Consider the following 24,494-nt stretch of genomic DNA (forward strand, 5'->3'; position numbering starts at 1 on the left):
ATGATGCGAAAGAGCCAAAAATGCTCACTAGGATGCAAAGCAGCAGAATGGTACTTTCAGGGTTTCTGACAACAGTGAAATTTTTCTTATCCTAATAAACATGTTAATGATGCACATTTTGAAATATGCAATACCAGATAACACATACTAAGGTGTTTTGGAAAAAATCTTTGAGCACCCTGGATATAACAACTCAACACATTTGAGAACTCCAGGAAGGTTACAGAGGGATAAAAATGAAGCCATTTCAGAAATCAGAAAAGTTAGAAAAATATAACACAAAGAAGCACAGGCTGGTGAGCATTGCTTTGATGCCTGGTAAAATTACAGAAAGTCACATAATCAGATGTAATCAGCAAGTAATTAAAAGAGCATTCATTACTAAAATCTGGCTAGAACTGTGCTGCTGTTTTCTTTTCATGAGCCTACAGGTTTTGGTTAGTAATGCCATCTTACCCAAGGACTGACACAGCAATCACGAAGTTCCCACTGTTTTCTTCCAAAGCAGAAGCAGGATGATGGAAGCTCCTATCCTTCAGGTCCTGTAGACAAGGGTCTCACTGCAGCATTGCAGGGATCTGCTTCTCTACAGAGAGATCTAGAGCTATCTCTGCATTAACTTGGGCACACAGATGCCTCAAGCAAGAAGGGATGAAACCAGAACACTCTTTTCGGATCTTCGTCATATATTTGGCAGGACAAGGAGGAGAGAATATTGTCTTTCTGTTCAGTCTGTGAATTAGTAAAAGAGCTACAATTCTGCCCAGCTCCATCCTATTTCTCCTATTTATCCCTCCTCAATAATTTCCCCAAATTTCTGACCAGTATCAGATATTTTCTTGCTCCCCCTCCAGAATCTGCAGTGCTGCCTTATCCTCTAGACTGCTAATGGGCCTCCTTGTCATCTTCAGTGCTCTTTTTCACATTACACACCTCCTACCTTCTAGACCTCTGTTCTGGACCCTTTCTGCTTTAAACCTAAAGGTTACTATCATGGTCAAACCACGCTTTTGAAAAAGACCACAGGCAGTTACTGAAGGAGAAACAGGAAGCTTCAATGGGAAAGGGGGAAAATGCAGATGGGAGGGTAAGTTTAAAAAAAAAAAAGTATAAAATCAGCAGAGGTAACAGTAGGCAAATTAGCAAAGCAAGAGAAAGGGAAGAGGTTGAAACTGATCAAAACAATCACCAGCTATAACTGCCAACCACTGAAAATAAACTACATTTACTAGTCAGTTTTCAGAAAAAAAAAAGACAAAAGTCATGGAAAATTTTAAATAAATGCAAAATCTTTCTGGAGAAAGGAAGCTTTATTGGGAGAAAATTAGGCTGAACAATTTGGATCTAGCAAATTCTGCAAGACACTATTCCTTAATTTATTTCCTTTAATGTCATTATTCAAGCTAATGGAGTTACTTTCAAGAATAGGCCCTAGCTTTATGTTCTAACCCTATAAAAATTACACTCTAAGAAAGAAAATCCATTCTCTTACACTAATTACTGGTTGTTACAGGTTTGTAGCTCCAAATCCAGCAAGTTCTTTATCAAGTACTCTGTTTCATGCCTGTAAAGTGATGCCGACATGCCATATAACGCAGCAATAAAATGTGCCACATGACAAGAATTTAAATGTAATGAAATCAACCTGCCAACATCGTGCCTTTATGAGACATTCTTCACAAAACATCCCGCACAGCTTCACAACCCAGGTTAACCAAGATGAAACAAAGAGGGTGCGAAAAAACTTGCTAGTGGGCATATTAACTGTCACAGGCACAACAGATTCAGGAGCAAACTCTAAAAAAACAAGGCCTCATAAAGAAGGAATTGAAGGTACTGAAAGTATCCAGTGTTGTGGTAAGAATTCTTACAAGTGCCAAGCAAAAGCGAAAAATAGCAACCATTTTGGAGAAGTGATTGGTTTCTTCAACACTGAACCACACACACACACGTGAACATACAACCACAGCTTCTTGTTAGACGTATTTGAATATTTTCCGAAAAAACACTGACCATGAGAATACCTGATGCCTCATTTTCAGAAAGGTTGGGTACCCCTCTGAGTCACAGAACTCTAGAGTCACAAAATGGTTTGGATTGGAAGGAGCCTTAAAGATCACTTAATCCAACCCCTGCTGTGGGCAGGGACACTTTTTACTAGACCGGGTCGCTCAGAGCCCCATCCAAACTGCCCTTGAACACTTCAAGGGATGGGGCAGCCACAGCTTCTCTGGGCAACCTGTGCCAGTGTCTCATCACCCTTATTGTACTTACATCTCATCTAAACTCACCCTCTTTCAGCCCCTAAAACCGATAGTTTTAAAGCTGTCCTCTCACTACAGGCCTTGGTAAAGTCAAGTCAGCAGGACCTGCAAGTGTTTGGTGCCTCCTCCCAGGGACAGGCAGCCTGACTGTTCCTACATCTACTTCATACAGTTTTAACTTTGTGTTAACTGATCTTCAGCTCCTCACAACAGAATGCCATCATATGCAGCAGCATCTCCTGCTACCTATGTTTGACAGCCCCTCGGCCTCAAGTTGTGCTCCTCAGGAGGAAACCATTTCCCCTGCAGTGCTGCCTCACCTGAATTCCCTCCTCACTGCATCCGAAAGCAGAATGGGCACAGGAGCCCAGACTGCAGGCACAGCTCTAATTTTCATCTGTCTGTGAACAGAAAAGCCTCAAAGAGATAACAGAACAAGAAAGGATGCTTGCATCAAAACAGTCTGGCCTCTCCAATCCCAGACGTTCTGTATAAAACTCAGTTTGAAGGGTGCCTTTCCTTTTTTCTGCCTGGTACCTGCACAGACCAACTCTCAATCTACAGAAAACCCCTAGCAACCTGCACATGATGTCCCAGTCTAAAATTCTGCCTGACATACCTGTCACACCACATCTAGAGAGCTTATGAAAATCCTGAGAAGGGCTGGTTACCAGGGCAGTGAGCAGATTCCAGCAGTAGCCACGCAGGATTTGGAAGCAGGGTCTTGACTGCCTGAGGAGGAACCATAGGGCTGAGCCTGCCTCCCTCACTCACATCTTGGTGTTCACAGAGGTCACTTTTTCCTCTTGACTCTGCCATGGGTAAAACAAACCTATCACCACAACTCAGAGATGGCTCTACAGGAACTGCAGTAGAGAAGGACACAGTGAGACACTGTCAGAGCTAAATGACAGCGCTGTTGCAGATACAGTGCCCTGCTCCGGCTGCTGCCTCTCCTGATGATCGTGAGATCAAATCCTCTTCCATAAAAAGAGAACACAGCTTTCCTGCCTAGAGGTTTCATGTGCTGATTTTTTTATTTTAAACAGAGGTAAGATAAAATTGCTCTGGGTGAAATATTCCCCAGGCCACGGATATACCTACTGCATGAAGCAACTCCACTTGTGATGTTGCTGACACTGCTGGAGGTCAGACTGTAGGAACAGCCACATCAGGGAGCACCACAGACAACAAACTCTTCCTCCTAAGTAAGACACTAAGGCTCTGCATTGGCAGCTTTTCTGCTGCAAGCAGAAAAACAGATGACATAATTCCACATTTTTAAAATTGGATTCCTATTTATATTTTTATCACTAATGGGCCTGACTTCACAGCACAGAAGCTTCTGCAACATAAGTAATTTCAGGGGCTGAGCACTGAGCTCAGAGTGCCCAACAACTGGTTGTCAGGATGAAGGGAAGGTCCTGCTGGGGAAGCACCAGGAGCCCTTTGTAGAGCACAGGGGGGTTGGGCACTGAATTACAGAAACCTGCTAAACGCAAGCAAGCCACAACACGTGATTAAAAGAAAAAGAAATAAGCAGTCCTCACAAGTGTTCTGCCTTGTGCATGAAGTCCAGTGCAGTGGTGGTGTTATCTGGCAGACATGACAACATTCTAAAATCATAACCAGAATCATTCCCCTCCTATTGACAAAAAAACCCTCAGAGCTCAGCCCAGCCAGAGCGACACTTGCTATTCCCACAGCACTTTAAAGAGATGGCAGATGGATGATCTCAGCAAGGCCTCCAACTAGCATCTCATATCCCCAGAGAATTATGACTAGACACAAGTGACACAAGCCCGTAGATCCACACAACCGATTCACTGCAGACCCTCCTCCTCACTCCTGCTCAGCCACCTGATGATCTGCTACTGCCTACTGGCCCCTTGGGGCTGGCCCCATTAAAGCCAGACAATTCCTGTGCTGCAAGGATGCTGCAGGGAAAATGGGATCAGGGAAATGCTGTGGTAGAAATGCAGGTGTACATCTCAGGCTCTCACACGCCAGATGATGTGAGAACTCAGGCTTGTGGGGGGACAAAAGGCAGCAAACATGTAGTGTTCTTTGAGCACAAGGAGAGCTCTTTCCAGGTTTAGCTGCTGTTGACTCACAGTGTGAGCCTGGGCCAGTAATTTGATCCTTTGGGTCAGTTTGCTGACTCACAAATCCTAAATGCACTCAGAGAACATTAAAGTTACACCATTTTACAAGAGTGAAGAATCTTGTGCCATCTAGTAAGTTGGAAGCATGTGAGAAATTACCTGAGGTTTGGTAAGGGGGATCTTTGGTTGAATATATAGAAGGGAGAGCAGAAATTATATCACTGATCTGCATCAGGAGGGGGACTAGTGGAAAAGCACTGAAATTATGCCGATGACAGAGGGGAGTAACAATTACAAATAACTGCACGATGTTTTAAGCTTTTACTCCTGGTGTCACAGTGGGGTATGGCAGTGTTGAAGGAAGAATGATGAGTTCAGACAGAAAACACAGACCCAGGGCAGCTCAGGATTTGTATCCATAAGGAGGAATGCTACAGTAACCTTTCACGTGCCACATAGCTAGGACAGAGAACCAACACTACAGGGTCAATGTGGGCATAATGTCCCCTGTGCTGCTGAGGGGAAGGAGGTAGAGAAAAGGGGGAGTGAAGCTGAGTCCCGGGAGAAGGGAGGGGTGAGAGGGAAGGTGTTTTATAATTCAATTTTATTTCTCATTACCCTATTCTTATTTGATTAGTAATAAATTCAATCAATTTCCCCAGATCGAGTCCCTTGTTTTGCCCAGGACAGTCACTGGTGAGTGACCCCTCCCTGCCCTATGAGTCTTTCATCATAATTTCTCTTCCCTGCCTAGCTGAGGAGAGCAGTGACAGAGCAGCTTTGGTGGGCATCTGGTGTCCAGCCAGGGTTTACCCACCACACCTGCCTGTGGTCTCTCCAAGGAAGGGAAGGGTTTTGAGGCCGCTCACCTTCCCACAACTGCAGAATTCCACAGCAGAGGTGCCGTGAGCACAAGAGGCAGTGCACCCACCCAGCCTGCTGAACAAGAGGGCTGGGGCAGGCAGGGCTGTACCCATACTATAAACCACTTGGCCTTGGTCTTCCTTTGCTATGTGTGGTGTTTTGGAATTATTATTTATTCTGCATCCGATTTTCAGCTCAAGTGCTTGAAATGGCATGAGGGTTGTGCTAGAGCTCTGCAAAGTCACAGCCTGAAACAGTGCTTATTGACATGCTTTGGGCGCAGAACAAAGGCACATGAGGGTGTTTGAAGAAGCAAAGGTTGGTGAGATACTGCCAGAGGACTGTATACAGAGGCAAGTTTGATGCAGTCTTCTCCATGTCACCTTCTGGAAATGGTCCTTGAAAGAGGCCCCTCCAAGGAAGAAGTGATAAGCAAAAAGCTGAAAAGAGACTGTCCTTTGCCATGTTGTCCATTTGGCTGTGGGGTTTAAGGGTTTTTGGCATCCTTCATAATGTCCCTCACTAGCACAGAACAGTACCATGATTGCATCCCTCCTCTGAGCAACAGTGCTGTGCTGTGCTGCTAACGGCTGGAAAATGACTGGCAGACCAAGGATGTTTCCCCATGAGAGTAAGGGATACAACAGGCTGGGTGACATCTCCCACCACCTCCCAAGGGCAACTAAAACAATGCTTATTGCCAGCAAACCGCTGTGTTTGCCAACAGAGCCCAAATAGCTCACAACCCTTCAGAATTCACTCTCTCTGCACCACTGCATATCAGGGCATGCCAGCACTGTTCTTTCACAGATCAGGAATAAAGTGAGGTCCTCAAAACCAGAAGTGAGCTATCTGCAGCCTAAACAGGATGTCTTTGAAATGAAGAATTGAAAACTAATTCTTCTGAGGTCTTGGCCAGCAGTTGTGGACCACACGCTTCTCCTTCCCGTTTCAGCATCCCACATTGTGTGGCACTGCCCTTGTCTCTTGGCAGCACCACTGAACAAATAAAAACAACTCCAGTGAGGTCAGGCTTTGCAGTAACTGCCCGTGAGGGAGGAAGAGAGGGTTAGCCCTCAGGAGCCTCCTGAAAATGCATTTGCTTTTTTTCATATTACAGGACAGTAGTGGCCATGGCTCTGTCATTCATAGCCAAGAAAAGTAAGATGGATGACTCGGGAACAAGCTTCCAGGACAAGAACGTTATACACAACAACAGCCTATGCTGGCAGATAACACATCACATAGATGAAAAATGAGATGTCTGTTGCAAATGGGTCTAGATAATAGTATAAGTTGGTTTTGAGAGCATGACACTATGTTTTGTGTTTAATGAAGCCTTGAAGTACGCCTCAGATACTATCACAGACAAAAAGCAATAAAGGAAGAAGAAAGCTTGGAAGTCTTCCATCCAAGCCACTCCGACCCATTTGTGCCTTGTGCCAATAAGCAGCAGTTATTACAGAAAATCGTGGTTCAGAGAGCAGACCTCAGAAAACAGCCTATACTAGCAAAAACCCAAGTCAAGACCTTTTCCAAGCCACCACAGCTCACACCCACGTGGCTGAACTCTGTTACAGTCCAAAAGAGGCAGGCTGCACCCATCCAGTACCTGGTGAGCTCCTGAGCTGTGCCATCATCCAAAAGAGTGCCAGCTAAGAGCAACCACAGGAGCCAGCTCCACGCTTGCTGCAAAATGCCCTTGGTGGTTTATGATCACAGAGCATCCTCAAGTGCCAGGTATACATTCATTACTGCCTGCACCAAGAAAAGCCTCATTACAGCATCCCAATGGCTCCAGTTCTGACTCCTAAACATGCACTTTCTTCAGGTTGCCCTGTTGGCAACAAAAAGCCAACTCGTGTACCAGCAAATAAATGTAGTCAGAGCTTGCACTGAGATAATGGCACACAGTAACTGCCCTGAGAGTTTCTAGCATGCTTCCTGGCATGAACTTGGCCCAGGCTAATTATTGCTTTCCCAAATGACGCCTGGACATAGTTTAGGGATCATTACAGGCTTAGGGCCCTTCCTGTTTTGGACATGGCCAACTTGCTCTGAGGAGCAGAAGGATTTAGCTGTTGGACAGAAGCTACTTTATTCTAGTTGGCAAAAGCAACACTACAGCTCCTGTCTGCTTTTATTTACTAGTTTAGCCACAGTCAAATCACCTACCACTGCTGTTTATTTTACTGTGATGATAAATCTTAACCCCCTTATGATCTGGACATGACTGGGCACCTCAGGCAATATGGAAAGAAAAGTTTTGAGTCTTTCCAAAATTTATAGAAGGTACTGGAAAGCATTTCTTTCACTTCAATGACAGTGGTCATTAACAACTATCTGAATGCCACATTTTTGTGCAAAGAAATGAAGACTTTATTTTCCCCAGGCAGATCTACAAAATCAGTTTTATTCCTTTTACCAAAGGGATAATGGAGAGATCTCACCTTTTAGTACTGTGATATGACCCAAGAAATTCAAGTGCAAAATGAAGAGCTGCTGAGTCCCAGTTGTGTGTCTGTCCTTAGGGACATACCTCCTTTAACTGGCACTTCACATGATTCCAGACCTGGCCAACTGCTGCAAGGGCAGTAGGAAGAAATGTGATCCCCAGGTGTGTTAATTAGTACTGGTCTATAGTTACAATGGCTAATTCATGCATTTTTGGCAAAGTTTTACAGATTGCCTCCAAAAACGGTTTTCCAAAAGCTGATTCTTTGATCTTTTGAAACAAAGACAGAAATGTCTGCATCAGATCCATGGGGAAAAGGGAACAATGGTTTTATTAAGTCTGCTGAATTAGGAACGTGACAGCATCAGATGAAAGGAAAAGCAAGTCTCATGTCTCGATTTAAACTGAGCACACATTCACCCCACAGACAGCTTCTTCTAAGGCAAACAATTGTGTTATACTTGGTGAACAGAAAAGCCATAGGGCAGCTCTGAATCCATCCCTCATTAGCAGTCTGTCTCATCTAGGAGCAGTTCCCTGCATCTATCGATTAAAGATTCCCCCTCAGTGCCGTGGTGAAAGGAGTAGGCTCATCGATGAGGTAATGCTTTTTTATTCTAATTAAGAACTTGAGTCATCCTATTATTGTAAAGTCCATGAAACAAAACATGTTTAAATCTGCCCAATTACATCATGTTCAATTCCCTTCCAAAGCAGAGGTAAAAAAAGACACACTTCTGATTCTGTGTAGTCATAAATTTATCCTATGGCCCTTCTAGAGGATCTCCCGCCTCCTACGAACCTGTCTCAGTTAAGTAACTGAATACGCCTGGAGAACGGCTCCTGCGTGCCTTCAGTGCTGCTTAGTTCTGCTACAAATGCCAGCACATTGCTGTCAAACAGGATGGGGAAACCAAAAGCTGAGAGTTCACTCAGAGGACTATGGGAATTATTTGAAAGCTGGTGCCAGCTAGTGGCAATGGTATTTCACTCCAGTTCCCTGACATTGCTTGGCTTTACAGCTCTTCTATATACAGATAAGTGTGTGTGGTAAGTTTTATTGCTTTAGTACATTGTAAACAATGAACCAGGTCTGTTAAAAATCGTGTGAAATCTTCCTTAAAAGCAGACTATCTACTTAAGCAATCTGGTCAAATTCCAGACTGGGTATTTACGTTGATGCAATTCCCTCTGCATTGCCAGTTCAATTAAGTGTTCTTCACTTAGAGTCTGATGCTGCAATGAGGTGTTGCACTAAGCTCTTAGGTCCTTGCTGCATTTTATCCCAGGTGTAGTTACATTTGTGTTCTGCTTGAAAACACCACCGGATGGTACACACAGCTGTAACACTACACAGACTGGAGAGCTATTTTCAGCCCTTTGGGTTTAGGATGATGGCATAAACACAAATTAACTATTTATAAAACCCATTAAAGTATATTCTGTGTTCTAATCAGAAAGAAAATGAAGCACATTAAAATAATTACTTAAACTCCTTCCCAAAGGATCCTTGTGTTCCAGCTGTGTTATGTACTGGAATCGTTCAAGCCAGTCATGACAGAAACTTACCACTGAAGCATAAGCCAAAGCAATTACTTAAAAACCTGGGGAAATAATGACTGCATAATCTCATGGGACCAAAAATCCAACACTAGACAGGAAAATATGAAAGTAGATAAGGACAACGCTGGCACAGGGAAGGACTCACAAGTTTTCCTTAGGTCAGGGAAATACTATTTCCAGAATACAAGAAAACACAGAGCAGACAACTTTAGATCTCTAAGTTATGTATCCACTCCTCTCCAAACCTCTCCCACAGTGTGAGTTGCCTACCTCTGATCCCAAGGTACAGATCTTTCTGATAGTCAGAAGCAGACATGACAGCAATCACCTGTCCAATATCCTCTCCTGAAGGACTGGTTATGGATATAACACACTGCAACTACAAACCCCGGGACACCAGAATACCTCAGTTTTCCTGAGTGCACTTCCACTCAGTTGGCCCTCCCAAAGAATGAGAGAAAAGAACTAAATCCTTCACACATCCAACTTGATTCCCATGGCTGGAAAATGCAGCTAGGAAAGGTTCTCAGTTGCACCCCTTGCACAGGCCTTGGTGGAGTTCTTCCAAGAAAACAGGTTTCTTCTAGTCAGAAGACAACACAGAATGAATATGGTTTATTCTGTGAGATCCAGCAGGTAAACATGCTTTCATTTTCCATTGTTTTCTTTCAATCACCCTCAACCTTCCATCTGTGACGTGACAGCAAGATTTCCATTAAAGAAACACACTGGAAGCTGTGCTCAAGAGATGGGATTGGCAGCATAAGAGAAAGGAAAGCCCACTGCAGTAAAACACCACTCACAAAGCACCTACAAAAACAAAAACGTTCAGGAGAGATAAACTGGAGGGACTGAACTCCTGCAAGGAAAGCATCTCTGCCATCCTACTTAACTTTCTAGCCACTCAGTCAAAACATCTTCAAGAGGCTACAAGGTTGCCCTTAAAAGGGGTTGAGAGCAGGCAATTTATGAAAAATAAGTGAGGCTTATCCTTTAACTGGGAGAGTAATAAAGACTTCTTTGCTCTCTTTTCTTCTTTCTTCTCACTTTGACACCACACCAGACTATGTCCTTGGTTTTCAGAAAAATTTCAACTGTCAGTAGAGGACCAGGGGGTTGTTTACTGGGATTTGGTGAGTTGCCAATCCAACAGCAGCTGGATTGGAACTGCGACAAATACTTGTGTCACTTGGCAAAGTGATGGTCGAGCATGCCTTGCAACCTAAGCTTGTGACCCAACAACCAACAGAAAATAAAGATCTGCCTGTTCAAATCTCTGAAGGCTTCACAGCTGTGAGTGCAGATACACACACTGCTGGGAAAACAAAGCTCTTTATTCTCTCTTTCATTGTTTAAATGATCTGAATTTTGTTAAAGAAAAAATAACCTGTATCTTTTCTCTTCTCTAATGTTTTGACACCTTTACACTCTCTCAGCTGACCCAGACAAACAGACTAGTGTTTCTACTGCTGCGTATGAATCCTACTGGATTCAGAGGGGAAGTCACACACATACCTGGCTAGACCAAAAGGCAGCTGTGAATTTGTGAGTGGCTGAGGAGTAGGAAGATGCCTGAGGAGTGGCAGGAATACAACCCTGCCAACCAAGGACCAGAAGGCACAGCAGCTGAACAGACATTTTTACAAGTTTGCTCCAGACCATCTGTCCAGCAGACAGCAGCTGTGCCATGACACCACTCCAGCCTGCAGAAATTCTCTTCCTTGGAGGTGAAAATCCACCAGCAAGTACACTGGCCTCACCTATTACAGCTTTGGGCACTGCATCAATAAAACCCCTTGGAAAGACGCTAAACACAGGACTCCCCTTAAGCCAATTTCTGCTGCTTCATCAGCCACTCTCAGCGGCCCAAGGTTTCAGGCAGAGGAAGCAAGATCAAATGATGCCACTCATTTCTTCCCCAAAGAAGTCCTTGGCTCTTTTGCCACAACAGGGAAGAAAAGGCAAGGGAAAGGAGTACTGGGATGAACAGTCAAACTATAGCCTGGCTGTCATTAAGGGGCTGGGAAACACGAAGGTGTAGGATACAACCAGGACGAACTCCTGGCTTGTGTGCCAACCCACCACCTCCTGCAGCCTGCCTGGCTCTGCAGGGCTCTGGTAAGGCCAGGGCTGGCTCCTGGCTGTTCATTCCCTGCCAATCTGCTGCTCAAAACCATCACCCATTTCATCTGCAGCCAGAAAAGGCCCTGAGTCCTTTAATAATCTCCTTACCAACTAAACCCAGCAACGGCAAACCTCTGCCACTGGAGGTGCTTGAGCTTGACCCCAGCTACAACCAGCTACAAGGCATTTAAAAACCTTTGGCAGAAGGCCTCCAAAAGGTCAGCCCTCACCAGCCCCATCCTTTCCTAACTATTGTCAAGACTTAGCTGTATCTGCATTTAAACACAACAGATGCAAAGCTTCCACCCACCCACGTGTCTGTCTGTATTCCTCAGGAAAGGCACAAATTCGGATGGGGAGAAGACATGAGGGGAAATCCTCTGAACAATAGCAAAGGCAGAGAGTCGAGACAGAAACTCCCCAGGACCCACGAGGAGACAAAAAAACTCTTGCCTGGGGAATACCCACCTTTGGACCCTGTGCAATCTGCCAGGAAAAACCGAAGGCTTAGGAAGTATGTTCTGTCACTGGAAGATTTAGGGAGGCAAAGGAAAAAGGACGGAAGGGAGGAACCACATGGGGAGGAGAGGTTCCTGCAAGGGCTGTGGAGAGCTGATGAAGACAGGAAAGGAAAGCACAGGAAAAGGTGGGTTCTCCCAACATGGTAAACAAACATTACCTCAGAAGTTAACTGCAGCTGAAGAAATGCATGCACTGAGAGGGTTGCTGCATGTTTTAACCCATGAGGCAGTCACAGTCCTTTTGCAAAATTGCAAAATTGTTGCTGCTTTGTCCAGAGGAGCTGGTTCACAGGCATTTTAATCAGTTGCTCTCTTACTGGAGTAAACTGAATACAAATACTAATTTGAGTTGTTTTAACTACAAAGTGAGAGGAGAGAGATGCTAAAGCTCTTGGCTTTATCCTATAAACAATAAAACCATGCATTTCATCCACAGAGGAAGATGACAAAACCAAATTCAGTTGCTGTGATGTGTTTTTTAAATTGCTGTAAGATTTAGACCAGAATTGCTAACTTGATCCTGCTTGGATCAAGTAAGAAAGTCCACAGCTGGATGCCTGAATTCCCTACATAAAGCAAAACTTTAGGAACATTGAGGGCAGACTGGAGCAAACACAGCAGTGGGCAGAGGAGCTCAGGGCCTTACAGTCTTTTCTATTAATTCCTTCCCACCCTGGGCCTGAGCACAGGAGCTCAGTTCAACAGTTCAGCTGTTCAGTCCCTAGTACCCACCCTGGCATGGGACAACCTGTCTTTTCCTAAGCCATCCTAATCACAGCCCAGGAGGCAGCACAGGACAGCAGCCATTTCCAGTGGGGCATTCTGGATGTAGCAATCCACATTTGGAGGACAGGAGAATGTAGTGGTATAGACATAGCCAGACACTGCTCAGTCAGGCCCAGCCAGGGCACCCTGGCACAGCTGAGCTGACTTAGTGCTGGTGCTGCTCTGGATTCCTGCTTCACAGGAATCCAGAGCCCTCAAACCACTGGCAAATTACACCTTTTCCCAAAGCAGAATTTTCAGCAGTACCGTCAAGACCACTCTGGCTGCAGGTGAACAGAACATCCAACTTGTGTCTGTCTTCCTTGCCTTGCCCTTCAGAGCATTAGCCTCTTTCAGATCTAGTGCTCTTGCTTCATTCATTCCTAAAGGCATTCCAGTTGGAGAACCCCCTGCAATTGTGACTAGACTCACAGTACTACTTTGCAGTTTATGAGGAAAATCTTTTAAAACACAGTCGTGTTAAAAGACAGTGAACCTCTAAAAACCCAGATGTATTGCCAAAGCACCATGGTAGCCTACCAAGGACTTAAAACTATATATCTGCAAATGTTGAGATAAATGGATTTAAAGAAGAAAAAGAGTGGTGACAAAGGTAAGTCACTATACCTAACACTGTCCCTACAAAGTAGAGTTAAATATATATCTGATTTCCTACTTGTAAAGGGAATTAGAACATTTCAACAGAAATATTATAAATGTGTGTGATTTACCAGAAAATAAAATGAAAAAAAAAAAAAAGATGCTCACTTTAAAAAAAAATGTTTGCTATGAGAGCTGAAAAAATTTCTACAAAAGTCCAGGAGAACTTGCAGAGTAACTGGTGACAATACATTGGAAGGATAATAATCCAAATCATCATGAAAGTCAGAGAATGAAGAAGAGAAAACTTATTTCAAATTATTTTCAAAACTGCACCCCACAAATGTAACTTAATTTGAGCAACCTTTATTCTAGGAAGAACCAGGCCTGGGATAAAAAATATTAAGGAGAAGGGGTGTTAAAAGCTGAAAACTTAACCATAAGCATGTATTACAGTTTTTGGTATGCTCCTGATTTGGACAAGAAAAAATCCAGTCTTTCTGCTATTAAGAATCCCAAGATCCCCCTGCTAACACAGAAAGAAAGCTTTGAGGCATGAGAAGCATAGAGCAAAGAAACACAAAGTTTGTAGATCATCATTAATACCCACAAAAGCTGAAGAGCTGAATTGGCAAGTGAGTTGCCCACCTGACATCAAAGAGTAACTCAGACAGCCTTGAATGCGAGGCAGAGCATCAGCACAACTGGGATGTCTCCTCCAGGCAAAAGGAACCAAGCCATTATGAGCTTCCACCTGGATGATCACCAACAATACAAAACCAGAAAATAAAGGCCCTAGCTTAGCATTTCACCCCTAAGGCCAGTATATTTAACTGGATATCAGGTGGTTCAGCAGCACAGCAGCAGTGCCGGGCTAAATCCAAATCACAGCCTTCTGGCCCAGGAGGAGAAGTTGTTACCAAATGAAGCATGCTGACAACATATGGAGGCCTGTGCTACTGGAGCAGTTTCATCCTCATCCAGAAAGCAAAAAACCTGTAAGATTATGCCAAACACATGATTCAGTTTAGGTCTGAGCTCTGCTGCTCAAAGCACTCTGGCCACCAGTACTGTATGGGATGGACTGGCTTGCTTCAGTGCTGACTTTATGTCTTTTCAAAGGTTTTTCAGAGAGGAAAGGCTCATGGATTTCTTTTTTCCTTTTTATCCTGAATTTACTAGGCATTAGAGAGCAGTTTACTACTAAACACATTTATCTGTGTCACTTCCCGTTTTATTCATTTCCATCCCAAAGTAACTTCAAGCACATCTGAAGCACTCAAGCTGTGAGGCCTGCAGCTCCCTCTTCAATGCATGTAAGCACCTAACACTTTAACAGGCATAGAACACAGCCTAAAACGGTTCCCAGGGAACTGCACATCCACTGACAACTAATCTCCTGCCTTTGGCCTCTTACCTAGACACCTACTACCATATGGCACAGAGCTGGTACACAGTGCTTATGTACAGTCTGATCTCCATTGATGTCAGCTGAAAATATCTTCCATGGAAGCAGGGTGAGCTACATGAGAACACAGCCCATGTAAAATCAGACTCAGGATTCTCATTTCCACTTTCATGTTTCTGCCTCAACACTGTACAGGAGAGATTTATTAAAATAATAATAAATACATATGCAGATTTCTTTTATAGACAGTCAACCACTGGTTTAGAGTGAAAAACATCTGACTGCAGAACATGTCACGCTGCAGCTCTGTCCCAGTGAAGACCACACTTCTTATATAAATGAAGTTATTTTGATTCAGTAAGAATTCTGTTCTTGAAAGGAATGGAAGCAATAAGCTAAATGAGGATTAAATACCAGATCTTGTCATCCTTCAGTGCATTAAAAGACCAAAATAATCAAGATTTTCAAATGCTATGTCAAACTGTTCAGAGCAGAAAAGCAAACTTCTTGCTTGTTTTGGCATGGCAAGTTCTCTTAAACTTCTACTTGTTTTAAGTTGGAAAATATAACATTGCATCTGCTAAACCAATAGATCATTTTCTTATCCAAAAAAGGACAGCTTCTTTTGTAAACTTACCAACTAAGAACCATTTTGTGGGAAGTACTGCTTTATCTAGCTTCTCCTTGTAAATAGTTATTTCAATTTTTAAACTCTTCTACAATAAAAGAATGATTTTGATGCTGAGTAATTAAGCACATTCTGCCAAAAGAATAATATTCAAAGTTTTCTGGTGATATGTAAATGACCAAATACTTCAAGTAAAAAGGCTTAGAACCTAGAGTGAATGACCCCCTGGAAATGATTCAGTGTCACTGGGAAACACCAAGAGAGGGCTCTGGTTTGTTATTATCAGTTACTGCCCATTGCTATGAAGAAGCACTTTGACAGCACTGTCTGGATCCAAGACAAAGAACATTCAGTAGTGGCTGAAACAATTCAGTTGAGTCAGTCAGTGCTTACTGAAGATCAGGAACAGCTAAGCCTTTTCTACTTGGACATCTACAGCCTGAGGCACCCTAAAAAAGTCGTTGGTACTCATGATCGCAGCCAACGAGAAACTAAATTTGCTTCCAGACTTCAGTAGAAACGGTTTAGGAATTCCATCTTGAAGTGAAGAAAATAACTGCCTGAAAATTACTGGCTAGGTAAACAAACCCAGATACTAATATCAGGAAGCTTTGATTTAATTACTGTTTCTTAAGCTGTTATTGCTTATGCCTTAGTGGCATTAAGCACCTTCAGACAAGGGAATAAAGAAAGAAATGCCTATTTGTGAATATTATGATTGAAATGTTGGCTCTTTTGGTCTTTAAGATGCTCTAACTTTACCTCCTTGTAGACACAACTGAGCTCAAAAGCAGTTCCAGACACTGTAAGCACCAGTGTACTCCAGAACAACACATCCTGCTGATCCATTGATGCTTCGTGGTAGAGCCCTGCAGCACCCAGTTAAGTGCCTCCTGTAGCTGGGATTGTAATCAAGGCATTTATAATGTCCCTGTCACTTGGATTTCCTGAAGAATGCACTGAAGAACAATTACAAAGGCTCTTCCCTCTACCAAGGCACCTCCTTCACGAACTGCAGAGGCCTCTCCTCCTCTGTGAAATTCAGCTGAAAGTGGTCAATGTAATAAAATGTTGGGATGAGGGAACAGTGACACAGAACAGCCTTACTTAGAAAACTAGGCTAAAATCTAAATAACAAAGGCACTAGCAGCCATACCTGATTATACCAAGGGGGTCTAGAACTTCTTCCTCCTCTTCCTCTTCTTTTTCTTCCCCCTTTTTGACATTCTGCACTGATAAAAGCTGTGAGATTAAGTCAGGTGTCTTCTCCTCTTTGAAAAAATCCATCACCTCATTTTCTTCATCTTCTTTGTCCTTGTCATCAGGCATGTTTTTACCCTTGAAGTTAACAGCACTGGAAGATTTTGTTCCTGCAAGATACAATAACAGATGCAAAACTGAGTACACAGGAAAATGACTAATTTTTTTAACACCTTGCACCTGTTATTGATGGTTTTGTTTGAAAAATGAAGGACATGATCAGTTTTTGTGAAACTCTTTCAACATTTCCACTGTTCCCTTTATCCGCTATGTGTCATTATGTGTCTGATCTGTTTACTGACTTAACTACTTTAAGTAGAGAAAGGCAGAGGAAATGAACCTTTATCTGAGACACAGCAGTGCATGTCATATCTGCTTATTTATGTTCCCTCTATATCCAACGGAAAAAACAGATTTTCCATGTGGTGATTCATCCCATCCAAATAAAGTCTTATAAGAAGTTTCTCTCTGAAGTGCCTTTTTCTCTCCACGGGCTACACAGGGGCTGTAAATACTCTGCTTAGATGTAGATAGCCAACTTCCACATAGCTAGTTGAGATGAAATCCACTTTTTGACATTTATTTAATTCACTTGGGCTAAAATTAGAGCATTGGACAGCAAGAAAAAGTTTCCACAGCAGCTCTTCAATTTACACTCAAAAATGTTGCCTGAAGTTCTAACACCCTTCAGAACGCAAGATCCATCCAACTGAGCAAATTCAGGCAACTGAAACATGAAACTGTCTTCTCACCATACTTGTCATATGCAGAGCTCAGGAGAATGAGGAGAAAACCATTCCTTGCTGTCAAGTCTCTGGATGTCCAGGGAAGTAATTTAAAATAATGAGGCTAGGTAAAAAATAAACAGGCTAGTGAAAACCATGATGGATAAAGTTAATGGTTTCATCCTTTTGACTGTTCAACTAACATGGCATGGGAAACTCATCTCACCCATCTTTTTATGTCTGCATCTGCCAAATCACCCAGGGCAGACTTCACTGATTCAGTGTGGGCGTCCACGCTCACTACGTGGTCTTATGCTCCCCTTATAGGCAAGAGAGCACTGGTCAGGGTAGGCAGTGAATGTTAGGATGCTGCTTATCTTATCCCCACAGTTATCTGTGTTTTACCATGTTGATTCTCCCTCAGTATCTGACTATATCAACCACGTCTCCGGGAAAGCACACACAAGCAGCCTGAGGATCTGCAGTGTATGTACTGAATTCCACCTACTTTGGTAGGGTGAGACTTACACTATTCTAAGGCAGAGTTCGATGAGCAGATCACATTACCTGCACCCAATCTCTCCACAGTATAAAGACAGTCCAGCCTAGTTTACCTGCAGACATGTGCACTACTGTTAGGTTAATCAGCATGCCAAGATCAATCGACATGAATTCTGAATTCTCTGTCCAGAGGGTCTACTTTCAAAAGAACACTGCCAGAGACAAAAAAAACCAAACAACAAAACCCAAACAAAAACCACCCCAAAACCTTATTAGCAAAAGGATTTTACCAAGTATTACACAGCTTTGTCCCCCTTGACTTTAGGAAGCTGCCAGTTTCACAGAACTTCTAATGTGGCCACACCTGACACTTTTGCAAAATGGGCTATTCACACTTGCTAGCACCTTGCAACTTCACTTCCTTAATACTAACACTCCACTAAGAATCCTGCACAGCACTGGGCTGGAGTATTCCCTGCTCAGCAGCTCTCAGTTGAATTAGAAGCAGAGAGCCCATATGTTCCATTCATTCAGTGATTCCCTTCTATCCCCAAGGGACATAAGAAAGGAACTATATGAATCACTAGAAAAGGCAACAAGATAAACAAAAAACAAAAAACAGAGGGCCAGAGAATGTGTTTAGCTAATAAAGAATCTGTCCTTTATTTAAATCTTTCTCAGAATCAATACTTTGCATGAAAAACAGTACCTTCAGTGTCCATCTCTCCACTGACAATATATGATTATTTAGCCTTCTAGAGTTACATGTTTGTGATTTACAGTAGGAAATCAGAGACAGGACAACACAGTGCTTGCTTTGAAGGTATCTATCAACACCTCTGAATGAGGTATGTGTCTACAGAGAGGAGGGGAAAACACTGTCAAAGAAGACTATGCAGCACTGTAAACGATGCGCATGAGGATATTTTCTGTGACAGACTTTATTCTGGCATTCTCTAGTTTTTGACTACCAGAATCAAATGCCTTTATCAAGCACATTCATGGGAGAGGGGACACTCACATCTTTTAGTTACCTAAAAATTCCAGTAACTCAGGACTCGTTGCTAGATCCGCATCTTTGGAGATGGATTTCATGATATCATTGAACATCGCTCTCCGTTCACAGATGTCAGATTCCCCCACGAAGAGAACTTTTCTAGGCAAGACTGGAAGAGAAGCCTGTGGATATCGTGCTGTCAGCCTCTGGTAGAGCTCTTCTATCTCGCTGTACTTCTTGGAAACCTGCAATGAGATGTGCTGCCTGGGTATGTTTCTTTACAGGGGAGACAGGAGCAGCAAAGCAGTGGTTTAAGTGCTGTGAAACATTAACCATGGAAACTGAAGTGGAAAAACAAGCAAGGAGCTTTTCATACAGCCCAGTAAAAGCCTGTTATGTACCCAGTGAATCCCCAAGCATCACTGCTGGTCTTCTAGTTCTGTTATTAAAATCTACTGCCTAATGGAATGGGAGTTCATTCATTGCCAGATACCCAACATCCATTTGTCTGACTCATTAATGAAATACTGGGAGGGTCACTGCTCCAGATACTTTTCTGACAGCAGAAATCCTTGTCCACTAAAAGTGATGCCGAGTCCTGAGAGACAGGAAGAAGAGCCCTGCCAGGTAGGTATGTGATGAAGAAAGCTACCTGAACCTTTTCATCATTGAGCCAGACGTCCCATTTCTCATTCCTTGTGGCTACGGTGTCCTTCGGCTGTTTAGGCCTAAAAAACTGGCACATTTGCTGCCCTGCAGAGCACATAACACAGAAACCTAAGAGCAAAGACCTCAGCTGACTGCTGATTATTCAGTTTATCCATGAGAAAATAAAACCCAACAAGTTGGCCATGGCCTACAGGTTCTCATACAAGATGATGCCAACAGTGAGTGGAGTCATTCCTTCTGCACACAAAGACAGGAAGCCTGAGGAGAAATAAGGCTCAAGATACTACAAGGAAAGCAACAGCTATGGGAATGTTGGGTTAGAAAAGGTGTGGCTTCTATGTCACATTAGGTTTTAAATCCAGTACCTTAAAAAAAACAATACACAAAACCCACACACAAACAAAACCCTATCTCTAAGTGATGTTACAGATGAAAAGGAGACTGACCCTCATGCCATGTGGCATTACACAGGTAATATATTCAGCAAGGCCTTCTATGCTCCCATAATCTATGAATGTGTTTTAATGAATACAGAGATGAAAATAAACAGCCCAAAAAGCTAATGCTAGTGGAGTGCATACAGCACAGGTACTCTGCTAGAGCCCAGCTCTTACCCTCCTGTAGCACATGGTTAATGGTGAACTGTAGCACAATGGTGAACTCTAGTGAAGTGAATCCTCATTAATACTGAAATGTGTGCAGTATTGCACATACTGAGATGGATATAGAGAGACTCAAGTATCACATCTTGGGATGGAAGAAGGCAGAGTTCGTTCACCAGATGATAAAAGAAAGCGATAAAAGAAAGTCAACCTAACAAAAAGAACAAAAGTAGAAGGGAAATTAATTATAGATTAATGCAGAACCCCTAAACTGCATCTATATCAGCAAACTAAATAGTAGCAGGCATATTCTCAGGCACTGGAACCTGAGAGTGCCTACTAGAAACCTTAACAGTGTCTACGGGAACCTGACAATGCCTGGCATAGCTTAAAGTTGCCACTCCCCCAGATAACTCATCAGCCCAAGGTTTGGCCTGGTGCAGAGGGACCCCACAGGAGCCAGTTTGGGTAGTGACACCCCCTGCAGATGGGTAAGAGTTTCATACCATAGATGAGCCAGACTGTGCGAGCTGCCCTCCAGGCCAGAGAACAGGCCCTGACATGACCAGACACACCTTGACTAGTTCACTAAATCAGATTTAGGCATAAAGAGCAATAACCACCTCAGCTTTCACACTTCCCTGCCTTTTGCAGTAATTATCAACCAAGCTGGCTGATCTGAAAAGTGTTTGTGTTTCAGCTGTACAATGTTCACTGCGGGTTCAGTGTCCAGTCACCAAAGGCAGGCAGCTCTGTAACAAAGATCTGAGGCAGAAAACCCAACCTGAGCCTTCAGGAGAATGAAAAACAAGTACTTTAGACTTATTTCCTGAAAGCAGTGAAGGTGTCAGTACCACTGTGCTCCACATGCAGGATCTGAAACGCAATTCACCAGCCAAGCACTAAAGTGAGGGCAATAGAGGATGTTCCAGAATATGGCAATCTTCCCTTCAAAAGATACCCCAAAATGAGAGAGGACAGCAATTCCAGAATTCTGAACTGCTGTACATTTCTAGGTTGCTAGGTCCCAGTAGCACTTTGAAGAGTGTATGACAACAGAGCCCCCCCCAACAATACTATATATGCACAAATTTAAGGGCAGTGAGGAATTTACTAGTACTTTTTCAGAAGAATAAACATTATTACCCCCCCCCCCAAAAACTGAGTCTGATTTGTGAAAAACGCTTAACATCTAATTAACTTCAATAATAAATACCAAATTAATGTCTGAAAGTATTACAAGACAGCAGCCAATCAAGATTATGCCAAAACAGTTTTAAAATACTCTTAGCGCTGAGCTGAGATACACAAACTTATTTCTTTCCCCACTTAATTTTCATTCCTCCTCTATTAAACTCCGTAAATTATTCATAAATCTCAATTTATGTCTAATTACACCACTGAACCTAAAGCAAATGCACACCCTAATTGAGCCTTTGTGGGTCTGCGTGGGTTTTGAACAACACCACCAACCGTACACGCGACACAGCATACCAAGTGTGACAGCACTGTATCCAAAGCATACTAATGCACTTCCCCAAAGCCTGCGCCACGCCACGCAGGCCAATATCCGGCAGTGCCGGGACGCCCTCTGCAGGAATAACCCACAGTACCAGTGAGACCTCAAAACTCCAGCTGAAACCATCTCCCCCTTGCCTAAGCCCAGTGCTGGCACCTGCAAGCCCCTGCCAGCTGAGGCTCCTCGCCCGCTGCTCCTGTGCCTCAAACCCCAGCAGCCACTGGCTCCTCAACACCTTTCCTCAACACTGTTCTCAGCTTTTCCTTGGGTTTGGTGCTGGAAATGCAGCAGTAAGGCTGGCTGAGCCCAACAACCTCAGACTGATACATTTAGAATCACAGAATAATCTGGGTCTTAAAGATCTGGGTTGCTCAGAGCCCCATGTAGCCTGGCCTTGAACATTTCTAGAGATGGGGCATCCACAGCTTCTCTGGGCAGCCTGTTCCAGTGTCTCACCACCTTCACAGGAAAGAATTGTTTCCTTTTATCTAATCTAAACCTTCCCTCCTTCAGCTTAAGTTCATTCCTCCTTGTTTTATCCCTCCAAGCCCTTGCAGAAGTCCCTCTCCAGCTCTCTTGTAGCCCCTTCAAGTACTGCAAGGGGCTTTAAGGTGTCCCCAGAGCCTTCCCCAGGCTGAACAATCCCAGCTCTCTCAGGCTGTGTCCACAAGAGAGGTGTCCCATCCCTATGACCACTTTTGTACCCATCCTCTGGATCTGGTCCAACAGCCTTTCCTGTCCTAGGGACCCCAGGCCTGGATGCAGCAGTACAGAGGCAACACAGGGACCTTCCAAAGTGCTGGCCAAGTTCCATGGGGTGTATTTTCTCAGGTCAAGTCCCACACATCACCCACATCATTCTCATACCTTTCCAGTGAGGAATCACTGCTCTGACAATTTTTTATACCCTTTCAATTTGACATCCTCTGCCAGTTTTACAGGAGAAAGGCATACCAGCATGTCAACAAAATCAAATCTTGCTTTTCCTGGTTATCACGCAACCCTTTGAAAAGAGCTGATGGATCATACGGCCCAAAACGTCAGGATAAAAAATAAACTCTGCTTTAAACCCCATTTTATCAATCCAGTTAAGTAAACAAAGTCCCATTTGATTAAAACTAAAATATTTTCCTTCTGTTGTCTGTAAATCCTTCAGGTCTTGATCCTGCAGTTATCCTCTCCCCCTCCATGCCCTGTGAACACTGTGGAGCTAAACCCCCACCACCTGTAAGTCAGCCTGAGTGCATACACTTCAAGGAGTTCTGTCAAGTCACAGTATCAAAGGCTCAATCTACTTCACTTCAAAAGAGTTAATCATGCAAATACAGCAAAGCATGTGCCTATTTGCCAGGTCAAGACCCTATTTGCCTGTAACAATTAACATCCAACACAGAACTTAAAGAGAGACAGCGATGGGTTGAATTGTTTTTTTTTTTTCACCAGAAACAAATAAAGTTGAATATGATCAAATATAGCTGGAAGGTTAAGAAAACCACCGGGAAGTTCAAAGTGAAAGCCTGAAGTTTGCTGCTAATCCCTCAAATCTCATGCATGTGCCTTGCCCCCCTTCTTCATAAGAACCTCACGCATGAAAGTACACACACCGGAATGCCTGTAGGATACAAGCCCAGGACTCTCAGTTGTGCATAGAATTTGATCCCACTCAGTATTAATGGGATTTCATGCGCCCTTTCCCTTCAAAGCTCCTTTTAATGCCCCATTTCTGACCTCAAGCTTGTCTTCATATGCTTTGTATCTACCACAAAAGTTTCAACAAAACAGAGATTTCAGAGCTAACTCGAACCCTTTGCCACCCAATGCAAGCCAGCAAAGAGCACTCTTGATTTTATAGTATTTCATGAAAAACATGGCTACTGTGACATTCTTTTTACAAAGCCCACTTCTTAACACTGTCACAAAATGCAGACCCAGCAACACTATCCTTTAAAAAAACCACTAGCTTTGGGTACAGCAATCAAAAGCATCCCTTCTCCCAGACACCACAACCCAAGCTTTCACTTGGACACTTCCAGTTCAAGCCATACCAGAATTAATGTTGCTTGGTGACCCCGTGGGTATGCATTACAGTAGATTTTAATTACATGACCACATGCTGTTCTCCCCATCTGTTTTGCCCAGCAGAAGAGCAAGCACTCAAATATTTCTTTTTAATCAACGTGAATTCTTAGAGGCTCCTGAATCCATTGCTATGCTGAGCATTGATTTTTTTTTTTTAACCCCTCTCACATCACAGAGATTATAAGGTGAAAGTATTTATCTTCACAACACACCTGTATGGTCAGGAAAGAGCAACTCCAATGCACAGATTTTGAGGCCCAAAAAGAGAAGGCCAACATATGCAAACAGAAAAGGATGAAAACATAAATGAATACACACCCACGTACTTATACTCCCTCATTTTATGAGAGGAAGACAGTTCTATAGTAAACTCCTTCCTAAATTATGCTGTGCCTGTCAAACACCAGTAGTTATTTGTTCAGCTTTGAGAAAGAATGAACTTGACTAACAAACATAACTTGTAAAAAAGAATCAATTAAAATGGGTGTAGATAGAAAGAGACGGCACTAAAGGCTGGGTGGATTTTCAATAAGGCTGGGAAGAGAGAATTTAATTGCTAAAAAAGGTAAGGTGCGGCTAGAAGAAATGTATGTAAGAAAAACAAAACCTTTTCTTCTTCTCACAGAAAATGGCAGATCCACAGGCAGTAATTAAATATCACCCTAGCAGCAGTACCAAAGAGAAAACCAATTTCCCTGTTTCGATAGGGCAAGAGTATTCTGACCTTTGAAAGAAATGTAGCTGACTTTTCCTTCAATTACCAATTATAACCTTAAGGTTAAGCAGTTCTACAACTCATTTATCCTATTTTACAATTAGCATTCTTTAAAATTAAAAATGCCTCC

The 24,494-nt window shown here is 43.1% G+C and overlaps 1 protein-coding gene across 2 annotated transcripts in view; it reads right to left on the minus strand.

Moving 5' to 3' along the window:
• The window catches only part of HS1BP3 (HCLS1 binding protein 3), a 50,429-nt gene that overhangs the window by 16,846 nt on the left and 9,089 nt on the right, over positions 1–24,494 (minus strand). The window contains exons 3-4 of one of the 2 annotated variants that reach the window (XM_027904414.1): positions 18,818–19,040; positions 16,454–16,667 (exon numbers count right to left, since the gene is read on the minus strand). In XM_027904414.1, the coding sequence (XP_027760215.1) occupies positions 16,454–16,667; positions 18,818–19,040 (437 nt within the window). The remainder of the gene's footprint in view (positions 1–16,453; positions 16,668–18,817; positions 19,041–24,494) is intronic. The other variant, XM_027904415.1, reaches the window with a different exon arrangement.

The sequence above is a fragment of the Empidonax traillii genome, unplaced genomic scaffold (assembly GCF_003031625.1).
Source record: "Empidonax traillii isolate 1590-97213 ecotype Southwest subspecies unplaced genomic scaffold, ASM303162v1 scaffold1056:size198982, whole genome shotgun sequence".
Classification (NCBI taxonomy): Eukaryota; Metazoa; Chordata; class Aves; order Passeriformes; family Tyrannidae; genus Empidonax; species Empidonax traillii.